The sequence below is a fragment of the Doryrhamphus excisus genome, chromosome 19 (assembly GCF_030265055.1).
Source record: "Doryrhamphus excisus isolate RoL2022-K1 chromosome 19, RoL_Dexc_1.0, whole genome shotgun sequence".
Taxonomy (NCBI): domain Eukaryota; kingdom Metazoa; phylum Chordata; class Actinopteri; order Syngnathiformes; family Syngnathidae; genus Doryrhamphus; species Doryrhamphus excisus.
Window position 1 is genome coordinate 4,332,501 of NC_080484.1, and position 24,409 is coordinate 4,356,909.

At 41.0% G+C, this 24,409-nt stretch overlaps 3 protein-coding genes across 4 annotated transcripts in view; 1 reads left to right on the forward strand and 2 right to left on the reverse strand.

The window, feature by feature from the left end:
- The window catches only part of derl2 (derlin 2), a 16,703-nt gene extending 14,216 nt beyond the window's left edge, over positions 1-2,487 (reverse strand). The window contains exon 1 of the mRNA XM_058057280.1: positions 2,256-2,487. Within this exon, the coding sequence (XP_057913263.1) occupies positions 2,256-2,348 (93 nt within the window). The 5' untranslated portion in view covers positions 2,349-2,487. The remainder of the gene's footprint in view (positions 1-2,255) is intronic.
- A 1,929-nt stretch (positions 2,488-4,416) lies between these two features.
- haus8 (HAUS augmin like complex subunit 8) lies at positions 4,417-8,348 on the reverse strand. Its single transcript, XM_058057272.1, has 10 exons — positions 8,231-8,348; positions 8,013-8,056; positions 7,354-7,409; positions 7,141-7,255; positions 6,941-7,051; positions 6,772-6,875; positions 6,536-6,694; positions 5,790-5,931; positions 5,568-5,709; positions 4,417-4,784 (listed from the first exon to the last, which is right to left on the reverse strand). The coding sequence occupies exons 1-10, from the start codon at positions 8,293-8,295 to the stop codon at positions 4,655-4,657; spliced, it is 1,068 nt and encodes a 355-aa protein (XP_057913255.1). The 5' UTR covers positions 8,296-8,348; the 3' UTR covers positions 4,417-4,654.
- A 755-nt stretch (positions 8,349-9,103) lies between these two features.
- Positions 9,104-24,409, forward strand: part of tln1 (talin 1) — a 72,020-nt gene continuing 56,714 nt past the window's right edge. The window contains exon 1 of one of the 2 annotated variants that reach the window (XM_058057245.1): positions 9,104-9,491. The gene's annotated coding sequence lies outside the window, so the exon portion shown is untranslated. Of the gene's footprint in view, positions 9,492-22,666; positions 22,823-24,409 lie in introns of those variants that run through there. The other variant, XM_058057246.1, reaches the window with a different exon arrangement.

The window sequence follows — 24,409 nt, forward strand, 5'->3', positions numbered from 1 at the left end:
GGAGTACCCGGAGAAAAGCCAGGCATGCACGGGGAGAACATGCAAACTCCACACAGAGATGGCTGAGGATGGAATTGAACTCGCTGTCTCATAGCTGTGAGGCCTGCGCACTAACCACTCAGCCGCCTTGCAGCCTAAAGCGGACCTATTATGCTCATTTTTCAGCCCTTTGTATTGAGTAGTGGACTCCAAAAGAGCAGCTACAACAATAACTCGCACAGAAAGCTTTCTAGATCTTCCAGAATCTGCACCTTTTCCAGCTGTATTTCCAAAACGTCTGTTTTAATTTATTCCACCCATGGCACACCTCCGGGCACCCCCACTGCGCTGTGATTAGTCACACTCAGCTTGTACACGCCTACATTAGGAGGTCCGGCTCACTGTTACAAAAAAAACTCTGTGAAACCGAGCGTTCAGAGCTATCCCAAACTTCTTTCACGGTTCACTTCCAAATGTTTAAACCTCATTATCTGAAACATTGAATTAAATATGATAATTCTCCATTCTAATAACATTTAAAGGTCAGAAAAGTGGCCATTCACATTACCAAAAATAAGGTACTAGTCAATGTGAATGCAAAGCATCCAGGAAGTGACATGCATGTGAAAAAAGCACAACGCCACAAGCATTTGTGTAAAGATTAGGGCAGTGTGTGCGCTTGCACGGCAGCACGACAAACATTCAGACCCCCTTAAAAAGGGGACACCACAACACCGACAAGTCTACCCCCGCCTCCCCGTCTAGTTCCTGGTCGGACACCGGGGAAGAACCAAGCAGATCAGGTCAGAACAGGTGGATCTTCCACTGCTTTTCAAAATTGTCCAGGAGCAATTTGTCCGTCCCTGCAACAAGTGTCCCCCCGCCCTATGAACGAGTGTTCAGCACAGCAGGTGACATTAAAAACAATTAGAAACAATTTGAAAAGGGTAGAAGAAGGAATAAAGCCAAATCCTTTTGTAGGACCATACTGAATTACATTTTTTCCCTTGCATCATGTCGAATTGCAACATATCGCACTAAATTGCACCATATCATATCTGATTGCATCGATTTGAACTAAAATGATTATCGTATCGCCAGAAAATTCCATGTATCGTTAAAGTATGGTATCGCTGGCAGTGCATCAAGATGTGTAGCGAATCGTCCTCAGTGCTGAGATTCACACCCCGAGTACACAGGAGCCCAGTCCTCAAAACCCGTACACGTACACCAGCTCGCCTCGCCTCACTGATCAATATTCTCTTAAGAGGAAAGGGCAAGAATTTTGGCTAGTTTGTGGAGAAATTTCCTTCTCATACTTCAGGCTACACATCAAAGTTCCTGATAGCGAAGAAGGTCAAGATGCTCCAGGATTGGCTGGCCCAGACACCAGACATGAACGTTACTGAGCATGTTTGGGGTTAGATGAAGGAGGAGGCTTAGAAGATGAAAGCAAAGAATCTTCAGGAGATCTGCGAGCCGTGCAAGATGCTCTTTTTACCATTCCAGATGATTTGATCAATGAGTTATTGGAGTCATTGCTGAGGCGTATGGATGGAGTCCTCCAAGATCATGGAAGTCACACACAATATTCATGTTTTCATTCAATACTCATGTTTTTGTAGCATGCGTGTGTTTTCAAAGGAGAATATCATTTCCACCGTACATTATTTTGGTATGCCACAAACCTTTTTGTCTCGATTAAATAATAAAACTAAATGAATATGTTTATTTTGCTATAATAATCTACAGGCTTGTGCCTTTTATATAAGCTATTGGAGCTAAAATAGGACTTTTTATTTGTTTATCCAACCTGGATGAGCACCAAGACTTGTCAGGCATCGTATGTTGATTGTTTTGGATTTACACTGATTTTAACAATGTTTTTGGTTGGCGCTGATTTAACATGTTGACTGTTGCAGTGTTGTACAACTGTACTGTAATAGTGATATTACAAACATTACTAAAAAGTACTGCTGTACAAATAAACATACCAAATAAACAGTAACGTCTTTTATGCTGTTGTACTTTTCTATTCCCCACCAATGTCATTTGTCATATGTGAAGCTGTTGCTGCACCTCATAGTGAATGATCAGGATTCTAACTCTTGTTTAAAGTCATCGATAAGGCCGCCATCAACACTTAAGGTAGATTCGGTTATGTTTGTTATCTCTGCTAAAACTAGCACAACCCCACGTATTGTAAATACGACTAAAAGATGTGGAGGAGGTACTGTATGTGTGAATAAAAAGTGTATGTTTGTGTAATGTCTTACCACGGCAGCAGTAGTGAGGACACATGCGGTAGTATAAGCTCTCGTCACAAGTGGAATCTGTAGATATTCTTGTTGGAACGTCTGGTAAGCCATGTTGCAACTACTGCCTGCATTTACTGACACGTCCCTCCAAACTCGTCTAGATCATCAAACATATGCAAATAAAAACCTTCTTCCTCCTCCACCACCTCCTCTTCTTCTTCTTCGTCGTCCTGTCGAGTCTTCTTCGTCTACTTTTACTTAATATACGTCACCAGTTTTCTTCGGTTCATTGGCGGTTGGTGGTAGCGCCACCTCCTGTATTGGAGTGTATATTGAAAATGCAGTGAGCTCATTAGCCAAAATTGGCCAATTATTAAAACTATAATTGCCCTATTTTTGTCTTTTAATTTAATGTATACATATGGTGTGATATTTTATTTATATTAGTTTTCTTACTTGTTTACACACATGCATTACAAAAAAATCACAACTAGTTAACTTGCTGTTACAGTTAATCTTCAAACAGCTAAAATAATGGCTAAAAATAACAAATTACCGAAAAATGTCATCCAATACCTCTCTACAAGAGAAGAGAAATATGATCTCAGGGAAGAACTACATTTGAAACACTTATATGCTAGGACTATGTCAAAAAGCCATAGCATTTCAGTATGTGGAATCAAACTATGGAATGGATTGAGTAATGGTAATGGTTTTATTTCATTTGAACATGCATCAGATTACAATTGAGTGCATCACATAATCAGTTCCCAGTTCCACATGTCCAAAAGGAGTAGGAAGAAGCAAAGCTTATTAAATCCTACCCCTCCATCTGGTACCCATTATGTCATTGTATGGTCATATCACCTTGTACTTCGGTATGTGAAAAAAAACACAAAATGTATTTATTTTTTTTAAAAACTTACATTATATTAGAAAGGCAGGAAGTGAACAAATGTAACAGTTACTGATTTTAAAAGTACCAGATGGAGGGGTAGGATTTAATAAGCTTTGCTTCTTCCTACTCCTTTTGGATTATGTGATGCACTCAATTGTAAACTGATGTTCAACTAAAACATTACCATTACCAAACATGAGGCGACCTTGAAGTCAAGAGGCATATTTCATAGGCCATATTAATAATTCACAAATCCTGACCACATGACAGCCCCGACTCACATAAACCCCTAGTTGGGTGGGGGTCCGAGGGCCCGTTTAAGTTATTTTTCCAGAACATTTCCCTTATTTAATGACAGGACGCAGCAAGAAGCACTGGTGCATGAGATTGATATGTGTATGAATCCATCTGCCGTGCATGCATCGAAGTCATGTGGCACCATGAGCTGTGAAATGTATGATGAATATACAGTATTTTATTTCTATGCATCATGCGGAAGTTCATACTACACCCCTTGCCTAATAATGTATATGAAATATTAATTCATTCATTTTCTACCGCTTATCCTCACAAGGGTCGCAGAGCCTATCCCAGCTGTCTTCGGGCAAGAGGCGGGGTACACCCTGGACTGGTGGCCAGCCAATCACAGGGCACATATAGACAAACAACCATTCACACTCACATTCATACCTATGGACAATTTGCAGTCGCCAATTAACCTAGCATGTTTTTGGAATGTGGGAGGAAACCGGAGTACCCGGAGAAAACCCACTCATGCACGTGGAGAACATGCAAACTCCACACAGAGATGGCAGAGGGTGGGATCAAACTCGGAACTCCTAGCTGCGAGGTCTGCGTGCGAACCACTCAACCATCGTGCAGCCCTATATGAAATATATGAATGGTAAATGCCATATTTTTGTGCATCTGGAATGATAAAGATCAGTCATTGAATCAAGTAAATTTTTTTGGAGGTCAACGTCAAGCTAGGCAAGACGGTTCGGAACCATGATATAAATGACACAATTCATACAATAATGTAATTATAACCTGTCTGACCTCAAGGTGTCAGAAAGTGAGGGTTACCGACCCACTTTGGCACAGCTGCCATCAGTTACATTACGGCTCTTCTCACAAGCAATTTAATGACCGGCGGCAGCTTGCACAGTCTGTTCCATTTACCTACTGGTGACTGGAACAACTGGAGCTTCAGTGTCTTGCCGTATCTCTTCAACATGGGACGATGGGAGGTTGAACCGGCAACCTTCAGGTTGTAAAGGTTGCAGACCTCTGGTAGACACAATTATAAACATTTGATTTTAGACAGTTTTGTAACACTTTTTATCTTTAATGTTTGTCTTCAGTGTATTAAAAAGGTGTCTTAACCATCCAGGCAGTGATTCCTCCACAACTAAAACAGCCAATCATACACTGACTGGAGTTAAGACAGCACACACTAAAGGATATAAACCGTTAAAAGTGCATGTATGTACTATATGTGTGCCATGTTGTGAGGCATTCATCGTCGTTTCGGACAGAAGAGCTCCATGGATCTGGCCACGCCAAGTTGCTCCTCTTCTGCAGCCTGCTGGACTTGGACGGTGTGGCGGCAGATCAGCGACGACAGCTCCTGTAGCTCCAAAAATGCCCTGAGAAGAACAGAGGAGGTGAGGGAAGCCTGAGCCTCATTTTGGACTCTTTTGAAATAACAATCTGTGCTCCCGAAATAACAAACAAAAAACAGACTGTGTATATATATTTATACTGTTTATTCTGTATATTTTGTATTTTCATTTTTAATAGATGTGTCTGCACCTACTTCACCCAAACAAATGCCTAGTATGTGTTTGATCATACCTATAAACAATTTCTGATTCTGATAAAAATGTAAGAAGACGTAGCTTTGTGTTCAGGGTTCACACACCCTCTCTAAAGGGTCAAATTAAACGGTTTTCTGGCACAACTTTCAGGTTTTTAATGATAAAAATAGAGAAACTACATCCAATTTATACCCCACAATACTGGAATATATCATATTAGAACCCGTATTATTTGAAATCCAATTAGATTACAATTTCAAGCACTTTAAACCCCCACTTTTCAAACCATATGCTTAAACTTCACTTTAATGGTGATACATAATGGTAGAACAATATTGAAATATTTATCGCCACATTATGTTGTATATTTTTTATATATGGTGTCCAGCTCATTTTTTCCATCTCTTATGAGCCCCAGAAATTTCAGTATTTTCATTCACCCTTTCAATGTCTTCACTGTCTATTTGTATTTGCTCGTGCGTGTCTTTTCTACTATTACCAAACAGCATGATTTTGGTTTTACTTCAACAGTTTTGGTCCCAGTATTGACCCCTGGGGTACTCCACATTTAAACTTGCAAATGTGCGTCTGATGTTGAGCAAGTGTACCAACCCAGATAACTGCAGACTCATGTCTTTCGAGGAACTTTTCATGCCTCGCAGGCACTCAAGAACGGCGCCATTTTCCTTGGAATCCCCCTCTGTGCACTCCCTCAGAAGCTCCTCGCTCTCCTTCAAGCAGGCCTCAGCTTTGCCTAAGTAGGTATGCACAGAACATACAAATTGTGCTTATGATCAGCATTTCATAATAATAATAATAAAACATGTCACTAACCAAGAAACTCCCTCCTGTCCCCATTGATGTAGAAGTTCTTGATAGGTAGCTCGTGCCGGGTTGTGTCGACCGCAGAGGCAAAAGAAGTGTAGGACTTTGCAAACTGTTGGGCAACTTCAGCCACAGGAGTCAGTGCGGAGATCTGATGAAATGAATATAGAACAATGGGACAACAGACACTCAGTGGTTGCTTTTGAAGTTAGGGGAACCCTCCTTCCTCGTGGACTTGATACCTTAAGATACCTTTGCCTTAAAAGGGGACACACAATGCTTTTCCCACTTGGTTGGTCTGACTTGGTTAGAATGTTGCATTCTCATGTTAAATCATGCCAAAGTATCAGAAGTGAGTCGTGATCGAAGTTTGGGATGGCTCTGAACACTCAGCTTCAGAGAGTTTTTTTCTAACATCACAGTGAGCCCAGACTTCCTTATATGGGCGTTCCCGGGCACAAGCTGTTAGTTATTCAAGCTGACTGGGACCAATCACAGCAGAGTCGGTGTGGGTGGAAGTAACTAAAACAGAACATCTTGGAAATCAAACAAAATCCAGATGGAATAGGTGCAGATGCTGGAAGATCTAGAAAGTTTCCTGTGCGGGTTATCGTGTGTAGCTGCTCTATAAGCGTCCACAACTCAATAAAAAGGGCTGAATAAACAAGCGCATAATAGGTCTCCTTTAAGATTGTTCATAAAACCTGGCCCGTGTGGACAAAAGGTAAGCTCAGGTTTTGACTGCATTTCCTGACCTGCATATCCAGTAGCTCATTCGCCTGCTGTTCTTTCTGCATGAGGACGTACTGGCGCTTCTTCGCCATCACCTCTCTATGAAGCATCTCTTCTTCCTCCATCTTTTGCAGTAACCTGGCTTCAGCTTTGGCCTTCAGCTTTCCCGTATTACTCGCCATCTGCAGTCAAACGGAACAAAATTACTGCAGCCTCTTAAAAAAAAAAAAATTTTAATGCCTGAAAAATGTCGGCTTACTTTTGCAGAGACATAAGAAAGAAGGAATGATTGCATCTCTATTAGTTGTTTCTGATTTTCTGGGTTTGTCTCAGCTTCTTCTGCACTTTCTATTATTGTTTTTCCTGCGAGAGACTGACAATGAAAACACTCATATTTGTTACCAACACATATTATAGAGGATAATGACCTCGAATGACTGAAATATCAAAATCAGGGCGACCGCAGTGTCCATCAGAGAACGTCGACTGCAGGATGGTCTTTCCAAGCAGTGACGGCTCACTTTCACGTGACATCTTCGCTGCAAGGATAAGGGTACATCAGTGTAAGTCATAGCAGGCTAGGTTGTGAATGAAAGTCTTTAGACTGAAAAGTGGACGTATCACGCACACATTCCAACAGCTGGCAGGCCCATGGAGCATCGTGGGGGGGTGCCCACTTTTAGTTTGATCCCACTGGGTTTTGGAGAGGAGGGTCTCTGTAAAACACTCCCAGAATCGCTACTCTGTGGAATCAAATACATTCACAGGGATGTCATAACAAAAAGTGATTGAAGGTCCTATAAAATATATGAATACAGCAAACTGATATTCATGACAATACCTTTCTAAGTAATGACTTCTCAGGAGTCTGCAGATATCGAGACTGGACAACAGTTGCTAAACATGGAAAAGGCCATATTAAATATACTATTTCAATGTTTAAAGGGTAAGAATGGTGGAATTATTCAAATCTTCTGTGTATTTGGGTGTTACTTTAAGGATGCTTTTAAATTTAAAGGGAACCTATAATGCACATTTTTCGACCCTTTGTATTGAGTCTCCTATAGAGCAACTACACACAATAACCTGCACAAAAACTTTTTTAGATCTTCCAGAAGCCGCACCTATTCCAGCTGTATTTCCTTTAATTTGTGCTTCCTGCCAAAATTGTCTGTTTTAATTTATTCCACCCACCCATTCCATTCCATGCCTCCGGGCATGCCCACTCCGCTGTGATTGGTCACATGCCCAAAGTGTTTCTTTGTGACGTCAGTTTTACCACACCTTTTCAAACAGAGCATGTTTAGCCATCCCAAACTTCATTCTGGTCTCACTTCCAAATGCGCAAACCTCATTATCTGAAACTTTGTTTAATATGAGAATACAACATTCTAACTACATTTATAGGTCAGAAAAGCATAATAAGTCCCCTTTAAGAATTGAAAACCCATAATGACACTACAATGGCATCTTGTCATGCAAGTTATTATGAACACTTACCTTTCTTCTTGGTTGTTTTATTTGCTGTGTGCCCATTTTTGGAGCTGAAAAAATAAGTTCGATCATTTTTTTTAATGTTAGAAACAGTAGTAAAATGACAGCTGAATTATATTCGTAACTTGCATAGCGTTATGTTAGAAACAACCTTCAACATAAATTTCTATTCATTTTATATACTGAAGCGAAAATAACTCTAACGGAAAACCGTAATAGGCTACCTTTTAGCATCTGCGGTTGAGTTTTTGATACTACTCGGCAACTGTGTTGTTCTTCTGGACGCCATATTGATTTTGAAGGAACCCGCCTTGACCGTCACATTTATACTTCGGTGAGAAACAAAAGCAACAACATATTGGTTCCGCTTCTTCTGTTCTGTGGGTGAGTCTGTCAAAAATGTTAACATTCGGGTGCTATGGACCAATCAGCGTCCATTATTACAGCATTCTCCAACATTCTCGTCGAATCAGCTCCACTTCTGTCGTACATACAAGCAAGCTCTGTGGAGTGAGGTATAGAGTGGAGCGCCCCTCTGTAACGCCGTGCAACGCACGTCCCAAAGACGTAAAGATTATCCCCCAACAATGCACCAGCCCTTCACCAATAGCGCTAAGAAGGCAAAACATGCACTGGTGTCCAAAGTGTAACGCAGGGGCCATCTATGGAATGTGGCTTGTTGCAATAATAAAATAAACAAAAACCCAGCAAAAGTGAAAAAACTGAGCAAAAGGCACAATGTACCTAGAAAAAAGCTAAAAATGTTAATAATGACTAATAAATACGTAAAGATTTGTATTTAAATACATGTATATTTATTCTAAATTGTTTTTTAATTACTATTTTTAAAAGCCCTGACATAAATACAAAAACAAAAGTAGACAAGAAAAAAACAGTGAGCTGTAACATTTTAATAATGATTACTTGTGTTATTATTAGTGTGTATTAGCATCAGAATGGGTTATTTGGTCTCTAAAGATGCTGACACAAATGCTGGATCAAAACTACTGACATAGTACTACGTACAGCCGCTATTATCTGGACAATCACCTTTTTGACCACCAGGAGGCGGAAAAGTATTAAATTCATGTCACCGTCCTACTTATTTGAATACTTTATGATAATATTAATATTAGTTTCTATCATTTAGTCTTCGCTTGGAAAGTACGGGGCAGCGTGGAAAAGTTATATAAGGTTATACATCAGCAGTTGTAGTTGTAGTAGCAGGCCTGAATGGTAGCCACCGCCCCACTGCGACGCTAGGGAGGAGTTAGCCTGCCAGCCAGCTAGCTAGTTAGTAGTAAGCTAGTTAGTTAGCTAGTAGTTAGTTAGTAGACACCACTGCCTATAGCTGAGTGGAACTAAGAAAAAAGTCTTTCTGTTTCCCCCTGGCTAAATCTGCCCTTTTCTTGGATTCCTTGACGTGACGACACCATTGTTGCTTTGGATTCTAAAGACTGTTGGCGGGACTCGATCTCTTCTCAGGTAAAACTTTGATCCAACTTTGATCCAACCATTCTTCCATCATTATATCCTCATTTTCGGCATGAATCAGTGCATCATACATCAGTGTGTACATCCTATGGGCGGAAAGGCGCTGGACGGCATGAGCTAGGAGAAAAGTTGTGTTTGTCGTCGTGTGTATAGTTTAAAAAAAAGAAAAATGTTCATTTCCTCTTCGCTGTGAAAAAGATGAGAACTGTTAATTTCCTAGTATCTTAATGTGATGATTTGCGTGGTTCTGGTGTTCTTCACAAATTATGACGTGTAAACGTCACCGCGGTGTGTCTTTGGAATCGTTTTGTGTTGAGTTACTTGGGTGACTTCTGGAAGTTTGCGTGTGTAAAAGACTTAGTTGAGTTGACTTGTGCTTGTGTTGTCCTGCACACGAAGACAAAAGTCATAGCCTGCGGATGTTGATTGTGACACCGCCGTGTTGAGGGTGTGAACGTTTACAAATACTCTAAACTCCTTAGTGTTAAAGGGACTGTGTGTAACTCCTCCGAAGCCGAACAATATTAGAAGAACACCTCCGGCCAGCAGATGTGGTTAAAAAAACTTATCGTACTATAAAGACTATCTTTGTTTTATAATTTTGAATTAAACTGCATACAAATGGGTATAATTAGTCGTTCATGGCTGTCAGTCACTGCTGTCTGGTAGGCACGGGCCGGTATGTATCGATACGCTCTAAAATCGAAATATCGATACTTTTGATACTCAGATCGGTATTGCTGATACCATCCTGAATTATACTCTGTTTCGTATCAAAAAGGAGCTTAGTGGGGTATGACATTCTGATGGTTTCTTAAACTTATACAAATATATCACATTTTCAGGGTTCAATATGACTTCCTGTCATGGCGTTAGCCATATCTTCCTCAACCACAAGTTCAGGGCTCCAGACTGCTGCTAAATAGTGGCATTTTGTGACTAAAATTGGAGACATCACGAGTGCGACCGGATAAAAATACGCATCCCTTATGATGTTGATAAGGGATGCACTTTGTCCCTTATCACCATGAAAATGAAAAATAGTCTTGTCAAATGTTGAGTCAGGTGATGACAGCTTGTCACAGGCCAACCCCATCGATGCCAGCATGTCAGTCTCATTTCCGTTTGACCTTTCTGGCATCTTTGTTTTCACACTTTGCCTGGTTGTCACTTGACGCGTCACATCCCCTTGCTACCAATTTTTACGGCAGCCGATTTGGTTCTTGGAAAGGGGGTGTCTTGGATACTTGCCTCCTTCAAAATATCATACATTCTGCAGAGTTGTGTGCAGTTGGAGGAGTCGTGGTACTGCAGACGACCTGAAGGATTTATAACCTCCACTTTCTCTCGTTTGTCTCTCATTGGTTTTGAAACCAATGACTTCCTGGTACGTATAAATGTCGTAGAGCAGGGGTCTCAAACTCAATTTACTTGGGGGCCACTGGAGCTCGGGTCTGGGTGAGACTGGCCCGCATCAGGTTTTCCAAAAAAAACAAAAAACAACCGCATTTATTAAAAACAAAAAAAATTAAAAAACTTCGCTTTGGTTCCAATTTTCTACAAGAAAAGCTCTGATAAAACATTCAACTGTTCTCAAATATCTTACTTTTTATTTTTCTACACAAAATAAGATGAAAAATAAATAAACAAACCAAGAATAAAGAAAATCAATCAATCAGTAATAAATAAATAATGTAATAATAATAATAAAACGGCAAATAATAAAAACTTTAGAAACTACATATAGTTGGTGGGTAGACAAATTATTTTTTTCAGATTAAAATGAACAAAGCATTATTAGAGCCCTGTAGACATGACAAAACACGACTATAGTCACATTTATACTCTTTTTATTTACAACATATTGCGCAACTGCAGGGTCTTGAGACACATGCTAACTCGCAAACTAGAGAGCTAGCGACCTAAACGGTAGCCTTCAAGTTATTTCCTTTAAACTTAAATAGCCAAAAACTTACCACTTCCACACGGATAGGGAGGATAACTATTAACAGTTATTTAACCTTTAACATGAACATTAATCAAACGTACAAATTTTTTCTGGGTACATGATACTATACAGCATCCATATCAAACTTGCGCGGGCCGCACTAACATTAAACTTTCATATCTAGGCGGGGGCCTCAAACTAGTGTCCTGTGGGCCACATTTGGCCCGCGGGCCGCGTGTTTGAGACCCCTGTCATAGAGCATGCGCTGGCATTAAATCAGTTTTAGAGAAGCCACCAACAATTTAGTGGAGCTCAGGAGAAGCCGCACATGTGGGCTTGCCTCCAACCTCATCTGCCCTTGGGGGAGCACTCATTGTCGGACACACTTTGTCAGAGGTGCTGTTAGTGCTGTGGAGCTCAGAAGCCCAACATGAGAGTGCTGTGTGGACGCACAGCGTGTCCGACATTAATGCACCTTTCCCGACAAGCGCACGTTGCTTCTGGCTTCAGCAAGATAAAAATATGGATAAAAATATTTTTCTCTTGCTCCAATAACTTCTGCCTGAGCTTGCCTCGTAGACAGAGAAGCAAAGCTTGGGGGAGGACAGAGAGAGTATTGCGCCTACAGCCACGCCCGTAAGGAAGTCCGCTTCTCTGTGACATCACAAAGGAACAGTTTTGCAACGCCCTCTGAAACCAAGCGTTTTGAGCCATCCCTAACTTCTTTCAGGGCTCACTTCCAAATGCACAAAGCTCTATCTAAAACTTTGGCATGGTTTAACACCAGAATACAACATTCTAAATACATGTATAGGTCAGAAACGTGGAAAAGGCATAATAGGTCCACTTTAATGAAAGTGCACTGAAGAAACATAAAAGAAATTGGCAGTATATTGGAATTTCTGTACAATGTGTGTATGCTACTGGCCCCGCCTCCACCCACTGAGACTATGACTGACAAAAGGGCTCACTCTGTTCATGTTCGATGGAAAAAACATGCCAAGGTGCTGAAACCAATGCAGAGATTGAACTCTCTTCCTTCCTACTAAAACTAAGACACTCATGCACATAAAAATATATTGAGTTGGGCAAAATGGTCAAGTTTATTTTCATTTGTTGTTTGATTGATTGATTTATTATCATCCCAGGCCTAGTGTCCATCACACAGTTTTTTTCAGGACTAGGAAGTTGTCACTATTTAATCTTGCAAGATCTTGTGCCACAAGGTCTTGTGACACGGTTAGCCCCACAGTCAGGAGATTGGGAAGAGCTGAGTTCGATTCTCTGCTTGGGCATCTCTGTGTGGAGTTTGCATGTTCTCCCCGTGCATGCGTAGGTTTTCTCCGGTTTCCTCCCACATTCCAAAAACATGCTAGGTTAATTGGCCACTCCAAATTGTCCATAGGTATGAATGTGAGTGTGAATGGTTGTTTGTCTATATGTGCCCTGTGATTGGCTGGCCACCAGTCCAGGGTGTATCCCGGCTCCAGCATACCCCCGCGAGCCTATTGAGGATAAGCAGCATAGAAAATGAATGGATGTGTTGTTAAATAGTTTGACAGCCAGGGTGAATAAAGTGTATATTTTTACTAGTGCCCTGTATCGCTTACCAAAGGGGAGGAATTGGAACAGTTTGCGGGCGTGGTGTGAGCGGTCCGCAGAGATGTTGGCGGACCAGGGCCAAGAAGAGGGCGTCTTGGTCTGGTCCAGTGCAGTTCTCTATATAGGGCAGGCCGCTCCCGATGGTTTTCTCTGCGGACCTGATTGCCCATTGCAGTCTGCTCCAGTCCAGTTCGGTAGCAGAGCGAAACCAAATGATGCTTGAGGTGCAAAGAATAAGACTATATTATTGCATTGTCCAAGATTGTTAGCAGTTCCTTTTGGCAAATTGAGCAGTTTCAAGAAATACGTACATCCGCTGCGGCTCCTTTTTCCATACCATGTCCGTGTGGGAGGACCACTTCAGGGCCCTGGAGATGGTGGAGCCCAGGAACTCGAAGGAGTCCACTATATAAACAGTGTTGTTGAGGATTGTGAGGGAGGGGAGTGGGCCGCACAATCGCCTAAAGTCCAGTCCGCTGTTATCTTCAGTCTTGAGCAGATTCAGTTCCAGGTTCACAGCACGGATTACTTATTTATTCATTTATATAGGTTAAAAACATTTCTTTCCATAGTATCATCCAAGTCTGTAAATACATTTTTAAAAAATCAATCCCAAACCTCTGTGCACAGGCTTTTGGGGTAAAAGAGGAGCATATAGAATGGCGGTACATCAACATTATGACAGTCCAGGTCTTGTATTTGAACAGAAAATGAAGATTTCAATGTCCCACAAGCTTTATTTAATGAATGAATAAATGGTTGCTGTTTCATGATTGACTGTTGCTTATATATGAAATGCATATTTCAGCAAATGTGACATATTGTTGGCCTAAATGAAGTTATTTGAAGCATAAAACGTTCCAAAATGAAGTAAAATACCAATACAGTTTAATACTAGGTGTCACTAGGAACTCACACCAGACTTGATCACCAAAGGGAAGCTATATTAGAATTATCTTACAACAGACACAGTAATAATAATGATAGTAATAATAATAATACTAATGGTCATCATTAGCATCATAATAACATGGGCTACCGTTGTGGCCGTGGGCCAGCTAAAACTCAAATCTGAATCCCTGCATCACTTCCTGTCCACGTGTCTGGAAGACATTTATCGAAACACAAACAAGTACACACACTTAGTTATGTCTTAAATGGCTTATGTTCTCTGATTATGTCTACTATGTTGGGTAATACAAGCGTAAAGGTGACTATAGGAGTGCTATTTTAGCTCTAGGGGCTCGTTTAATGGTAAAAATCATATTCAGACAGGTTCGCAGAGCCATACCCTGACACCTTGTGGAGCTGAGTTGCAGAGGTTATAATTGGCCCAAAAGTAGACAAATTTATTCCCTTCCCGTCTGATCCTGATATCTGAACTTGGATATCTGATGATACCGTTACTATTCCAATACCAGAGCTATAATGCCATATATTTCCATTTCAATCGTTTTACCCTCCCCTATTTATAGGGCATGTCTACACGGGTACAGCTGTTTTGAAAAGGCATATTTTTCTCTATTTTGGCCTCTCAACCACACGCAAACATCGATTTTTGTAAAATGGAGCCTTTTGATTTGTGTCACAGAAGAAATGTGTGACACGATGTCATGTTTCAACCCTATTCAACAACAGAACATGACGTTTTTGTCTTCTGGGTGTTGGTTTCGTTTTGTGAGGCGTGCGCCTTAAGTACGCATGGGTGATGTGAAACCAAACATTCATGATGTTTCATGGGCTTCATGTTTTTACATTGAACAGAGGTGTTTATAATGCCACCAAGTCAGAATGCGTTTTATGTGGACAGACTTTTTATAGCCTAGGGCAGCTATTTTGATTAGTTTTAGCATCAAATATGGACGGCTGAAGCTGAAAGTGGACTAGTTTCAGTGACGAGTCTTCTGAAAAAGGTGTCCCGGGTTGCTGTCAGTGGGTAGTGTCATGGTCCACACTCGCACCACTTAAGGAGTCTTTTCATTCCAGGGTGCTGCACAGATTGGATACTAGTGTTGCACTCAGCCATATTTGGTCAAGACGACATGTTCTGCAAATCATTTCTTTTAGGCTGGAGCCAATTCCTAAACTTGTGGTAGATGCATACCTGACACAAACGAGCGACGTTTCTCCTACCTTTATATGATAGGAATAATAACAGTTATCCACAAATTCAGGGGAAATTGTTGTAATATAGAAGTGTAACTCCAGGCCAGGGGTTCCCAAACTTGAAAATCCAAAAAATGTCCTATACACAGCAAATTATTAAATTATTATTATTATTTTTCATTCATTTTCCTACTGCTTATCCTCACAAGGGTTGCGGGGGTGGACTGGACTGGACTGGTGGCCAGCCAATCACAGGGCACATATATACAAACAACCATTCACACTCACATTCATACCTATGGACAATTTGGAGTCACCAATTAACCTAGCATGTTTTTGGAATGGGGGAGGAAACGGGTGCTCCGATGTCCTCCCCCATTGCAACAAGTGGTTAGCGCGCAGACGAGCTAGGAGTTAAATTCCACCCTCGGCCATCTCTGTGTGGAGTTTGCATGTTCTCCCCGTGCATGCGTGTGTTTTCTCCAGGTACTCCGGTTTCCTCCCACATTCCAAAAACATACTACGTGTTCTGTGTTTTCCATTTTGTTTTTTTACAAGTCTGATTTTCACATTCATTCATTCATTCATTCATTTGCTACCGCTTATCCTCACGAGGGTGGTGGGGTGTGTGGGAGGAGTGCTGGAGCCTATCCCAGCTATTTTTCGGGCGACAGGCGGGGTACATATATATAGACAAACAACCAATCACATTCATACTAGGGTTGTGAATCTCAGCACTGAGGACGATTCGATACACATCTCGATGCACTGCCAGCGATACCATACTTTAACGATACATGGAATTTTCTGGCGATACGATGCGATTACGGTTCACCCTTTTCACGATGCGATGCATCAATGCAATCTGATATGATATGGCGCAATTTCTTGCGATATGATACAATTCAACATGATACAAACAAGCAAAGGGAAAAAATGTAATTCAGTATGGTCCTACAAAAAGGATTTGGCTTTATTCCTTCTAGGCACTTGGCAGTAAATTCAACTAAGGTGCTGTTTGTCTTTTTTACTATGCACCACTTCTTGATCATTCTTTTTGCCATCTTAAAACAGCAACCACTTTTCAAAAACAACTCACCTCCCACTTTCACATCAGCTATGCAATTACAATAGCAGTGGTTCAGTGGTGGAGTAAAACAATGAAACAATAATTACTGCTGTAAAAAATACAGTACAGCAACAACAAAGTTAAAGTGACACTTTCAACAGTGCAATCAATGTTTGTTAAACATACTGCTAATATGAATGCACTAGCAGCTAGGCTAATACAGTAGTGAGGAGCAGAAAGTTGAAAACAACTTCTACCCTTTTAAAATTGTTTCTAATTGTTTTTAATGTCACCTGCTGTGCTGAACACTCGCTCGGGGGGTGGGGGGTACTTGTTGCAGGGACGGACAAATAGCTCCTGGACAATTTGGAAAGCAGAGGAAGATCCACTTGTTCTGACCTGATCTGCTTGGTTTTTCCCCGGTGTCCGACCAGGAACTAGACGGGGAGGCGGGGGTAGACTTGTCTGTGTTGTGGTGTCCCCTTTTTTAAGGGGGTCTGCATGTTTGTCGTGCTGCCGTTGTACGGGTTCTTAACACGGCATTCTTTGCAAATGACGGACGTTTTGTCCAGCTTTCCATCGTTCTCTGAGAATCCGTAGTGTTTCCAAACATACCATTTAAACGTTGCGGGGGGGTTAAATATAGAAACTTCCTCGGTGCTGCTTGCGTGCGAACGTCCATGCTGTTTTACTAGTAGTTGTATGTGCCTCACGGCTTCCGTCCGTATTCAATATAAAAGGGGAAATAATGATGGTGCATTCATTGCACCTGGGGAACAGCATATGGGGTGAAGTTGAACATTAATAAAATGGCGCTTGCATCGGATTTTACAGATTCCCACAAACGCATCGTGATGAATCTAGATTTCACCCGTCAATTGCATCCATTCGCATTGAATGAGCCGATGCATGAGCATCGATGTATCGATTAATATTGATTATTTTTCACACACTTAATTCATACCTATGGACAATTTGTAGTTGCCAATTAACCTAGCATGTTTTTGGGAGGGAACCGGAGAAAACCCACTCATGCACGGGGAGAACATGCAAACGCCACACAGAGATGGCCGAGGGTGGGATCGAACTCTGGTTTCCTAGCTGTGTGGCCTGCGCGCTAACTCGCCCGCCATACAGCCTGATTTTTACATATATTTTCACTAGCACAGCATGGGTTATTTTTGGGTTAGTGAATAAAATGTCCTTTAATTAGACCAGTTATTGACAAATGGATGTAGCATGGCTAGCTTTGTAGCTTTGTAGCTTTGCCAGGGTTCATATTGTTTGGTGTCATAGGAATGCTTCATGCTAGCATGCTGCATGTCACCCACATCAAACAAAGATGTGCTAATCTTCTCTCAGGAAAGCAAACTCTGGGCTCCAAAAGTTGATGACTACAGATTAAAAAGTCACAATTCATGCACATTGTCATTGCAAGGTCATTGCTGCCAAGATGTTTAATCCCGGATGTTATGGGACAATACAATTTCTGCGTCCTATGCGTCCTATGTCAATGTCAAACCCAAGTGTTTGAATCTTACATCCAACAAAATGACTTATTATTCCACTACTGTACATTTCTAGATCTTGCCCATATTCTGCAGGGAGGGGCTGCATTCAATCAGTGACACGAGGCCTTAGAAAGCGTCTGATAAGATGTTGTTACTGCAAAGGAATGTCAAGCAGAATTCCTGTGCGGGTCAGCAGGCAGCAGAGCAGCCATCCAGTCTTGTCGTCATGTTGCTCAAACACCAAACCACATTGGTAGGAATTCTCAGCTTCACTCAAACCGGCAGTACCGGCATAAAAAGTCATCCATAATATTTATGGCAGCCGGGGCGCTTGCTCCCTTTCGACACCGGTCTGCTTCCCTGAAACGACTGAAGGCCAACTCCCCCAGGAAGTAGTCAAGCTGCAGTCGATATTGTATAATCACAGGAAAGGGCAGCTGCCTGATACCATTTTGGCTTGGCGCACCAAAGGGTTTGATCAAACATTGGATTCTTCTAGTAATTGAGTATGGATTAGGTTGTTTGATTAATCAAGTAATTGGATAAAACACACATTATAGCCTCAAAGTTGGGGAAAATAGTTGGAATAAACAGAGACATTTGTGTAGGGCCCCAACTGACCATTATTTTCTCAGTTGATGAAACGGAAGCTTGCACTTTTGATTAAATGTCTGTAACCCACAGCTCGTTTATCCGTCTGCTGTGGCTCTAGCTGGTTTATGCTTCTGTGTAAGCACTCCGCTGTCATCCGCCTTTTCAAAGTTCTGTGTCTGGGTTGGGCGTGAGCCGTGTAGTTCTCCGCTGAATTGCTGGTGAGTCAATTCTCTTATGCTAAGAGTCCACTGGGCCGGCGCTAGTTGGTGCCAGTTCGCGCCAATGCAATTTGCTGTGGCCCCTAGTGTTGCCAATAAGGTGCCTAGTGGCTCAAACTGCCTCCCAACTGGCTCGTGGTGGCCCGTAACCGTGGAAAAAATTGAGTTTGCCGACAAGAAAATAATAGCTAACTAATATCAACTAATTGATTTGATGTGTGAATGGGAATTTCTGTTGGAGTTGAACACTTTTAGTGGGAACTCTTGATGCTAGAGGTTGCTGACCTCGGGTTGGGCTCCATCCTCCTTCACTGCGCTCTGTGGACATTTTCTTTCTAATACTGGAGTGTAGGAAATGTACATTTTGAAATATCGGACTCACCGCAAGTCTGTGAATGCATCTATGCTGTGTTATATTAATACATTGAATATGTTTGTAAATAGAGCATAGAAAACCTGTTTAGCACCTTCAAAATATGATTTTTGCCGTAATTAGAGAACAGCAGATATGAAATTACACCCCTATTGTCACCTTTACACTTCTATTATCTACACCACATTGCTCAACTGTAGGCTTTGAGATCACTTCAGGGACACAAGAAACTTCTGCCTTTTTAAAGGGGAACTTGCACAATTTTGCCCATCATTCATAATCCTTTTGTGAAACATGAACATATTTCTTTCATTTTTCTGTGCATTATCACACAAGAAAACAAGTTGATATATGCTAGCCCTGTCAACAACAACAGCGACAACAACACTTCTGATGTCCGCTCTCCTTGGAATGGCTGTGTCTTCCAGCAAAAGATATGTGCTGCAGTCCTCAGGTAAAAAATGCTGACGGCAAACAAGCATCTTGTCGAGTCTTTGTAGCGAAATCGAGAGCTAGCTATCCACTCTTCCATTGGTGGATGACGCTGAGGCAACCGGTTAGCGAGGTGTCATGTTTGTTAGTTAGTATCAACGTGCCGAGGAAAGAAGTTTCAGGAGTGTTTTAAATCATCAAAATACGGCAATAAGTATTACATATTATCATCAGTGTGTATGATCACAGCTTTTTTATCAAACCGTGCAACGTTGTTAGAGGTTTTTTTTTTCAAAGGGCTTTATAGTTGAATCCCATTGACAGCATTGTAAGCTAGTTGAAATTAACTAGTTTTCTCATGTTTATAATGCACAGAAAAAGGCAAAGAAATATGTGGTCATGTTTCACATCAGGATTGTGAATGATGGGCAACATTAAAAAAAAAGTGCAGTTCCCCTTTAAGTATAGCATGGTACCAAGCTAACCAGTTACGCTCCAATTGATTTATCCTAAACTTAAGTAATGATAAGAATCAAACGTAGTGGAGAAGTAGGACAAAATAAGAAGTCAAAAACGTACCACTTCCACACAAAATGGGAGGATAACTTTTTGTCACTTTTGTAATGTGAGTCAAGCATTTAAGTTGACCTTGTTATTGGTTGTTTGCTGTGTAAATACGCAGGGTGCTTTGTGGTTAAATGCTGCAGCATGGCATGGAGTACTGTTGTGGACAAGAGGGTCACACTGCATGTGTCTGTGTGCATTTGCTATATCTGAAATGAACACAGAAGAGAGTGAGCATCCTCTCAACTATTAAGCCTCTTCCTGTAGTCGGGGGCTACATAGAGTCTAGCATTTAGCAAGCAGATGCGGATATGAATGAAGGCACACAGATGATTGCTTAGCAGAATTCCACAGTTCCAGTGTGGATGTGCAGCGCAGCCTTCCTCCCGACAGTCAACGCTTCCTCTGGCTTTTGATCAGCGGAGTAAATATTAAACGAAACTGCGCAAATATTTGCATGTTCATAGTGTTGCGGGCTGTGGTGCAGCTTGTAATGCACAAGTGGTGATGTCTTTAACCAGGCAATCCTTTTATAGTGTGTTCTTTTGTTATTAGCTGAGGATTTGAACATAGCCAAAGGTTTGTTATTTAAAAAATATATATTTATATATATTTTATCGATATTTCATTTAAGCACTAAAACAATTCATATTGGTATAGACTGGATTTGATACGGAGGTCTTATGTTTCAAGATGGCTAGTTACGGCAGATCTGTATCTTCTGCTGCGTTTTTACTGTTTTTATTGTTAGTCATGCTTTATTCGTACGTTGTTACTGTTTTTTGTGCCATACCGACCCCTTAAGCCAGTGTGCAGCTATGCCGATTTTTTTCCGCTACGGCGAGATCCCCGCGGACATATGCCAGAGGAGAGGTTGCTTAGCAGGAGTGAAGAGCGAAAAAGACAGAATAACGGTTGATGTATAAAGACGGTACCAATCATGTTAGTCATCTGTCATCATGGGGAACATGAGATGGAAGCGCTAACGGCACAAAGCCCTTTTAAGTACTCGCGAATATAACCAACCACAGCCTAGAGGCGGGCCATGGGTGCAATACATTAAAACAGACCGTTTCCGCAGGAAGCACGAAATCCAAAGAACTACAGCTGAATAGTTTCAGATTCTGGACGAACTATAAAACATTATGTGCTGGTTATTGCATGTAGCTGCTCTATACAAGTCCACAACTCAATACAAAGGGCCAAAAAATTAGCATAATACGTCCCCTTTGTGAAACATGAACACATATTTCTTACAATATTTCCATTTTCTGTGCATTATAATAATATAATGCACATATAATATAAGTTAAATTCAGCTAACTTACAATGCTGTCATTGGGATACCCCTATTCCGAGTATGAATCCCTCTAAAAAAAACCTAAACAAACCCTAACAATGTTGCATGGTTTGATATCCATGCTGTGATCATACATTATTATTATTATTACAGTATCTTACCTATTGCATGATTTTCAGCATGTAGAAGTTTTCTTAGAGGGCTTCATAGTCGACTAAGTCAGGGAATGAAGTTGAAATACTTAAAAAGCAACTAGCGGGCCGGAGTAAAATGCTTGATGGGCCGCATGTGGCCCCCGGGGCGTAGTTTGCCCACCCCTGTACTAAGTGTATCCCAATGACAGCATTGTAAGCTAGCTGAAATTAACTTGTTTTCTTGTGTTATGATGCACAGAAAAGGGAAATAAATACTATTAGGATTCACATAAGGATTGTGAATGATGGGCAAAAATTCCCCCAAAAGTGCAGTTCCCCTTTAACATTTTCATCAGGAGTGTGTAGTGACTGGCACCATAGTTGAAACACAATATAAGGCCGAAATAGTGTAGAAAGTCAAAGCAAAACCATGCTGTGGAGTACAAGCAGACAGGCACCAGTTTCATTCCATATCAAAAGCAGACCAGTAACACAGAAGCAGACACTTTCTATGATGTCATTTATTCTGGCAAGCTATTCATCACCTGTAGTGCGCTTTCACTAAGACAGGGCATTGTGAACAGGCTATTTTTATTCACGTTATTCCAAGCCCCATGTGATGCTGATGGACAGTCGTGCCAGCACTGTTGACAAGAGTTCCAGCAGTCCGACGGTGACACGTATGAATGATACAGATACATAGAGTGCGGCTTCAGTGTGACAGTTGACAAGATAGCTCGTAAAGCGGAAGCCTGGCTGTGCGAAGGAAGTGGACTAAAAAAAGACCTTTAAACATGGATCTCTGTGAGGGCTCTGTGGACATTTTCCCTTTGTGCATCATTTTCTGTTAGCCATCAGTCCTATGGCTGGAAGGAAACGCTGTAGGATCTGTGTTATTTGTAATGATGCGTCATGAATCAATGACAGATGAAACCCAATCCAGTCTGTTTTTTGTTTTGGTGTTTTCTGTTGTAGTGAACTCTGCACATACGACTCACTTCCTCTTGTTGTCAGTGCGGGTGGGAAACATTTGCTTTTTATTCCATCCCTCAAGGCCTTTTTTTTTAAATTGTGGTCAGAAGCTCTTGCAGTGCCCGTTAAAGACAGATCCGCTTCAAAATGTTCTTTTCTTAACTTTGTCAGCTGTGCTTAAAGACACAGCAGACAGGATATGCCGCTTCCAGCTGAATCATTGCAGGGAGTATGCAGACGCTGGAATGCCCTTTTATGGCATAGAAGGGCTTTTTTAAACAGGAAATGATGTAATTGGTAAGGAGGTCGAGTTCTTCAAGTTGCAGACACACCAACCAGCGGAGGTTGTTTGTTTTATTTCCTATCACGTAGTCTAGAAAGAGCAGCAGCTGAAACAAGTGATTGCAAGCTGCATCTTTTTGTATATTCAGGCAGAAGAAGAAAGCCAGAGTCGATCAGCTGACAGTGCAGGGGCACTCAGTAGAACATTGTACTTCAGGTACTGGCCGCAATTACACTCATCATTTTGTTATTTTCAATATCATATATTATGAATTATGAAGCTATAATACGTTTTTAGCTATAATAAATAGGGACGTCAATCTTTTTGGTAAACAATTTTATACGCGACTATGATAACTATAATTAAAATTTTATGTAAAGGGATGTCAATGGGACAAATTTGCGAGGGGCAAAAAGAAGTGATGATGCAACTCCACAATTGGTTTGGTTCAGTTTTAAGTCAGACAAACGGCCACAAGGGGACACAAGTGCATTTTAAAATGATTATTCATTCATTCATTTTCTACCGCTTATCCTCACGAGGGGTGCAGGGGTGCTGGAGCCTATCCCAGCTGTCTGCGGGCGAGAGGCGGGGTACACTCTGGACTGGTGGCCAGCCAATCACAGGGCACATATAGACAAACAACCATTCACACTCACATTCATACCTATGGACAATTTGGAGTCACCAATTAACCTAGCATGTTTTTGGAATATGGGAGGAAACCGGAGTACCCGGAGAAAACCCACACATGCACGGGGAGAACATGCAAACTCCACACAGAGATGCCCGAGCGGAGAATCAAACTCGGGTCTCCTAGGTGTGTGGACTATGCACTAACCAATCGACCACCGTGCAGCCTTATTTTCCCATATTTTTCCTCATATTATTGTTATTAGAAAATAAACTTTCTTTAATATTTCAACTTTACACCACTAAAATGACATTTTTTTTCTCAAATCACGACTTTTTTTCATCAGATGCAACCTTTTCTCTTAATTTTTTGATTTAATTCTTTGAAACGCAATGCTGAATTGTTCATTTTTTTAATTTACAAATATTTAAACTTTTTCCTTGTGCAATTTCTTCCAATAATATTGTGTCTTTATATAATATTTTTATTTTATTCCCATAATTATCAACTTTTTCACCAACTTAATTTTCCATAAGTTACTTTATTTTGTTTTGTTTCTCATCTTTATACAATATGTTTTCCTTTAATATTTAAACTTTATGCTACTAAAACAACATTACTTTTCATTCTTGTAAAATTGGGACTTTTTTCCTGGCTAAAATGTGACTTTTTTTCTCTTAATGTTTTGACTTTATTCTCAGGAAACTAAACTACTTTTGTCCATTTCTGATATTTGCCTCGACCTGAATACTTTTGTCTTCACTTGAAACTTGGGATTAAAGACTGAAGACTTTCTTAACACTGACTAACACTGACCCCCACCTCTGCCATCTACTCTGCGCAGTTGGACTGATAACATCCACACACCGTTTCATTATTGTGTGTTTGTGAGCAATGACAAACAGGTATCTATTTGTGGCGGGCCGCTGCTAATAAATCAATCTATGGGAAACACGATAAAACAAGCAATACAGTAAACCTCGGATATATCGGACTCGGATATATCGGAAATTTGCTCACAACGGACAGATAAAAAAGAACCAATTTTTCTGTAATGCATTTCCATTAAATTTCCCTCGCATATATCGGATGGCCGCATCGTGGCGCTCCAATTCGCTGATTCGTGACAGGCCGCTATACGACGTCATTTGCAGTGTTTGCAGCGTTGC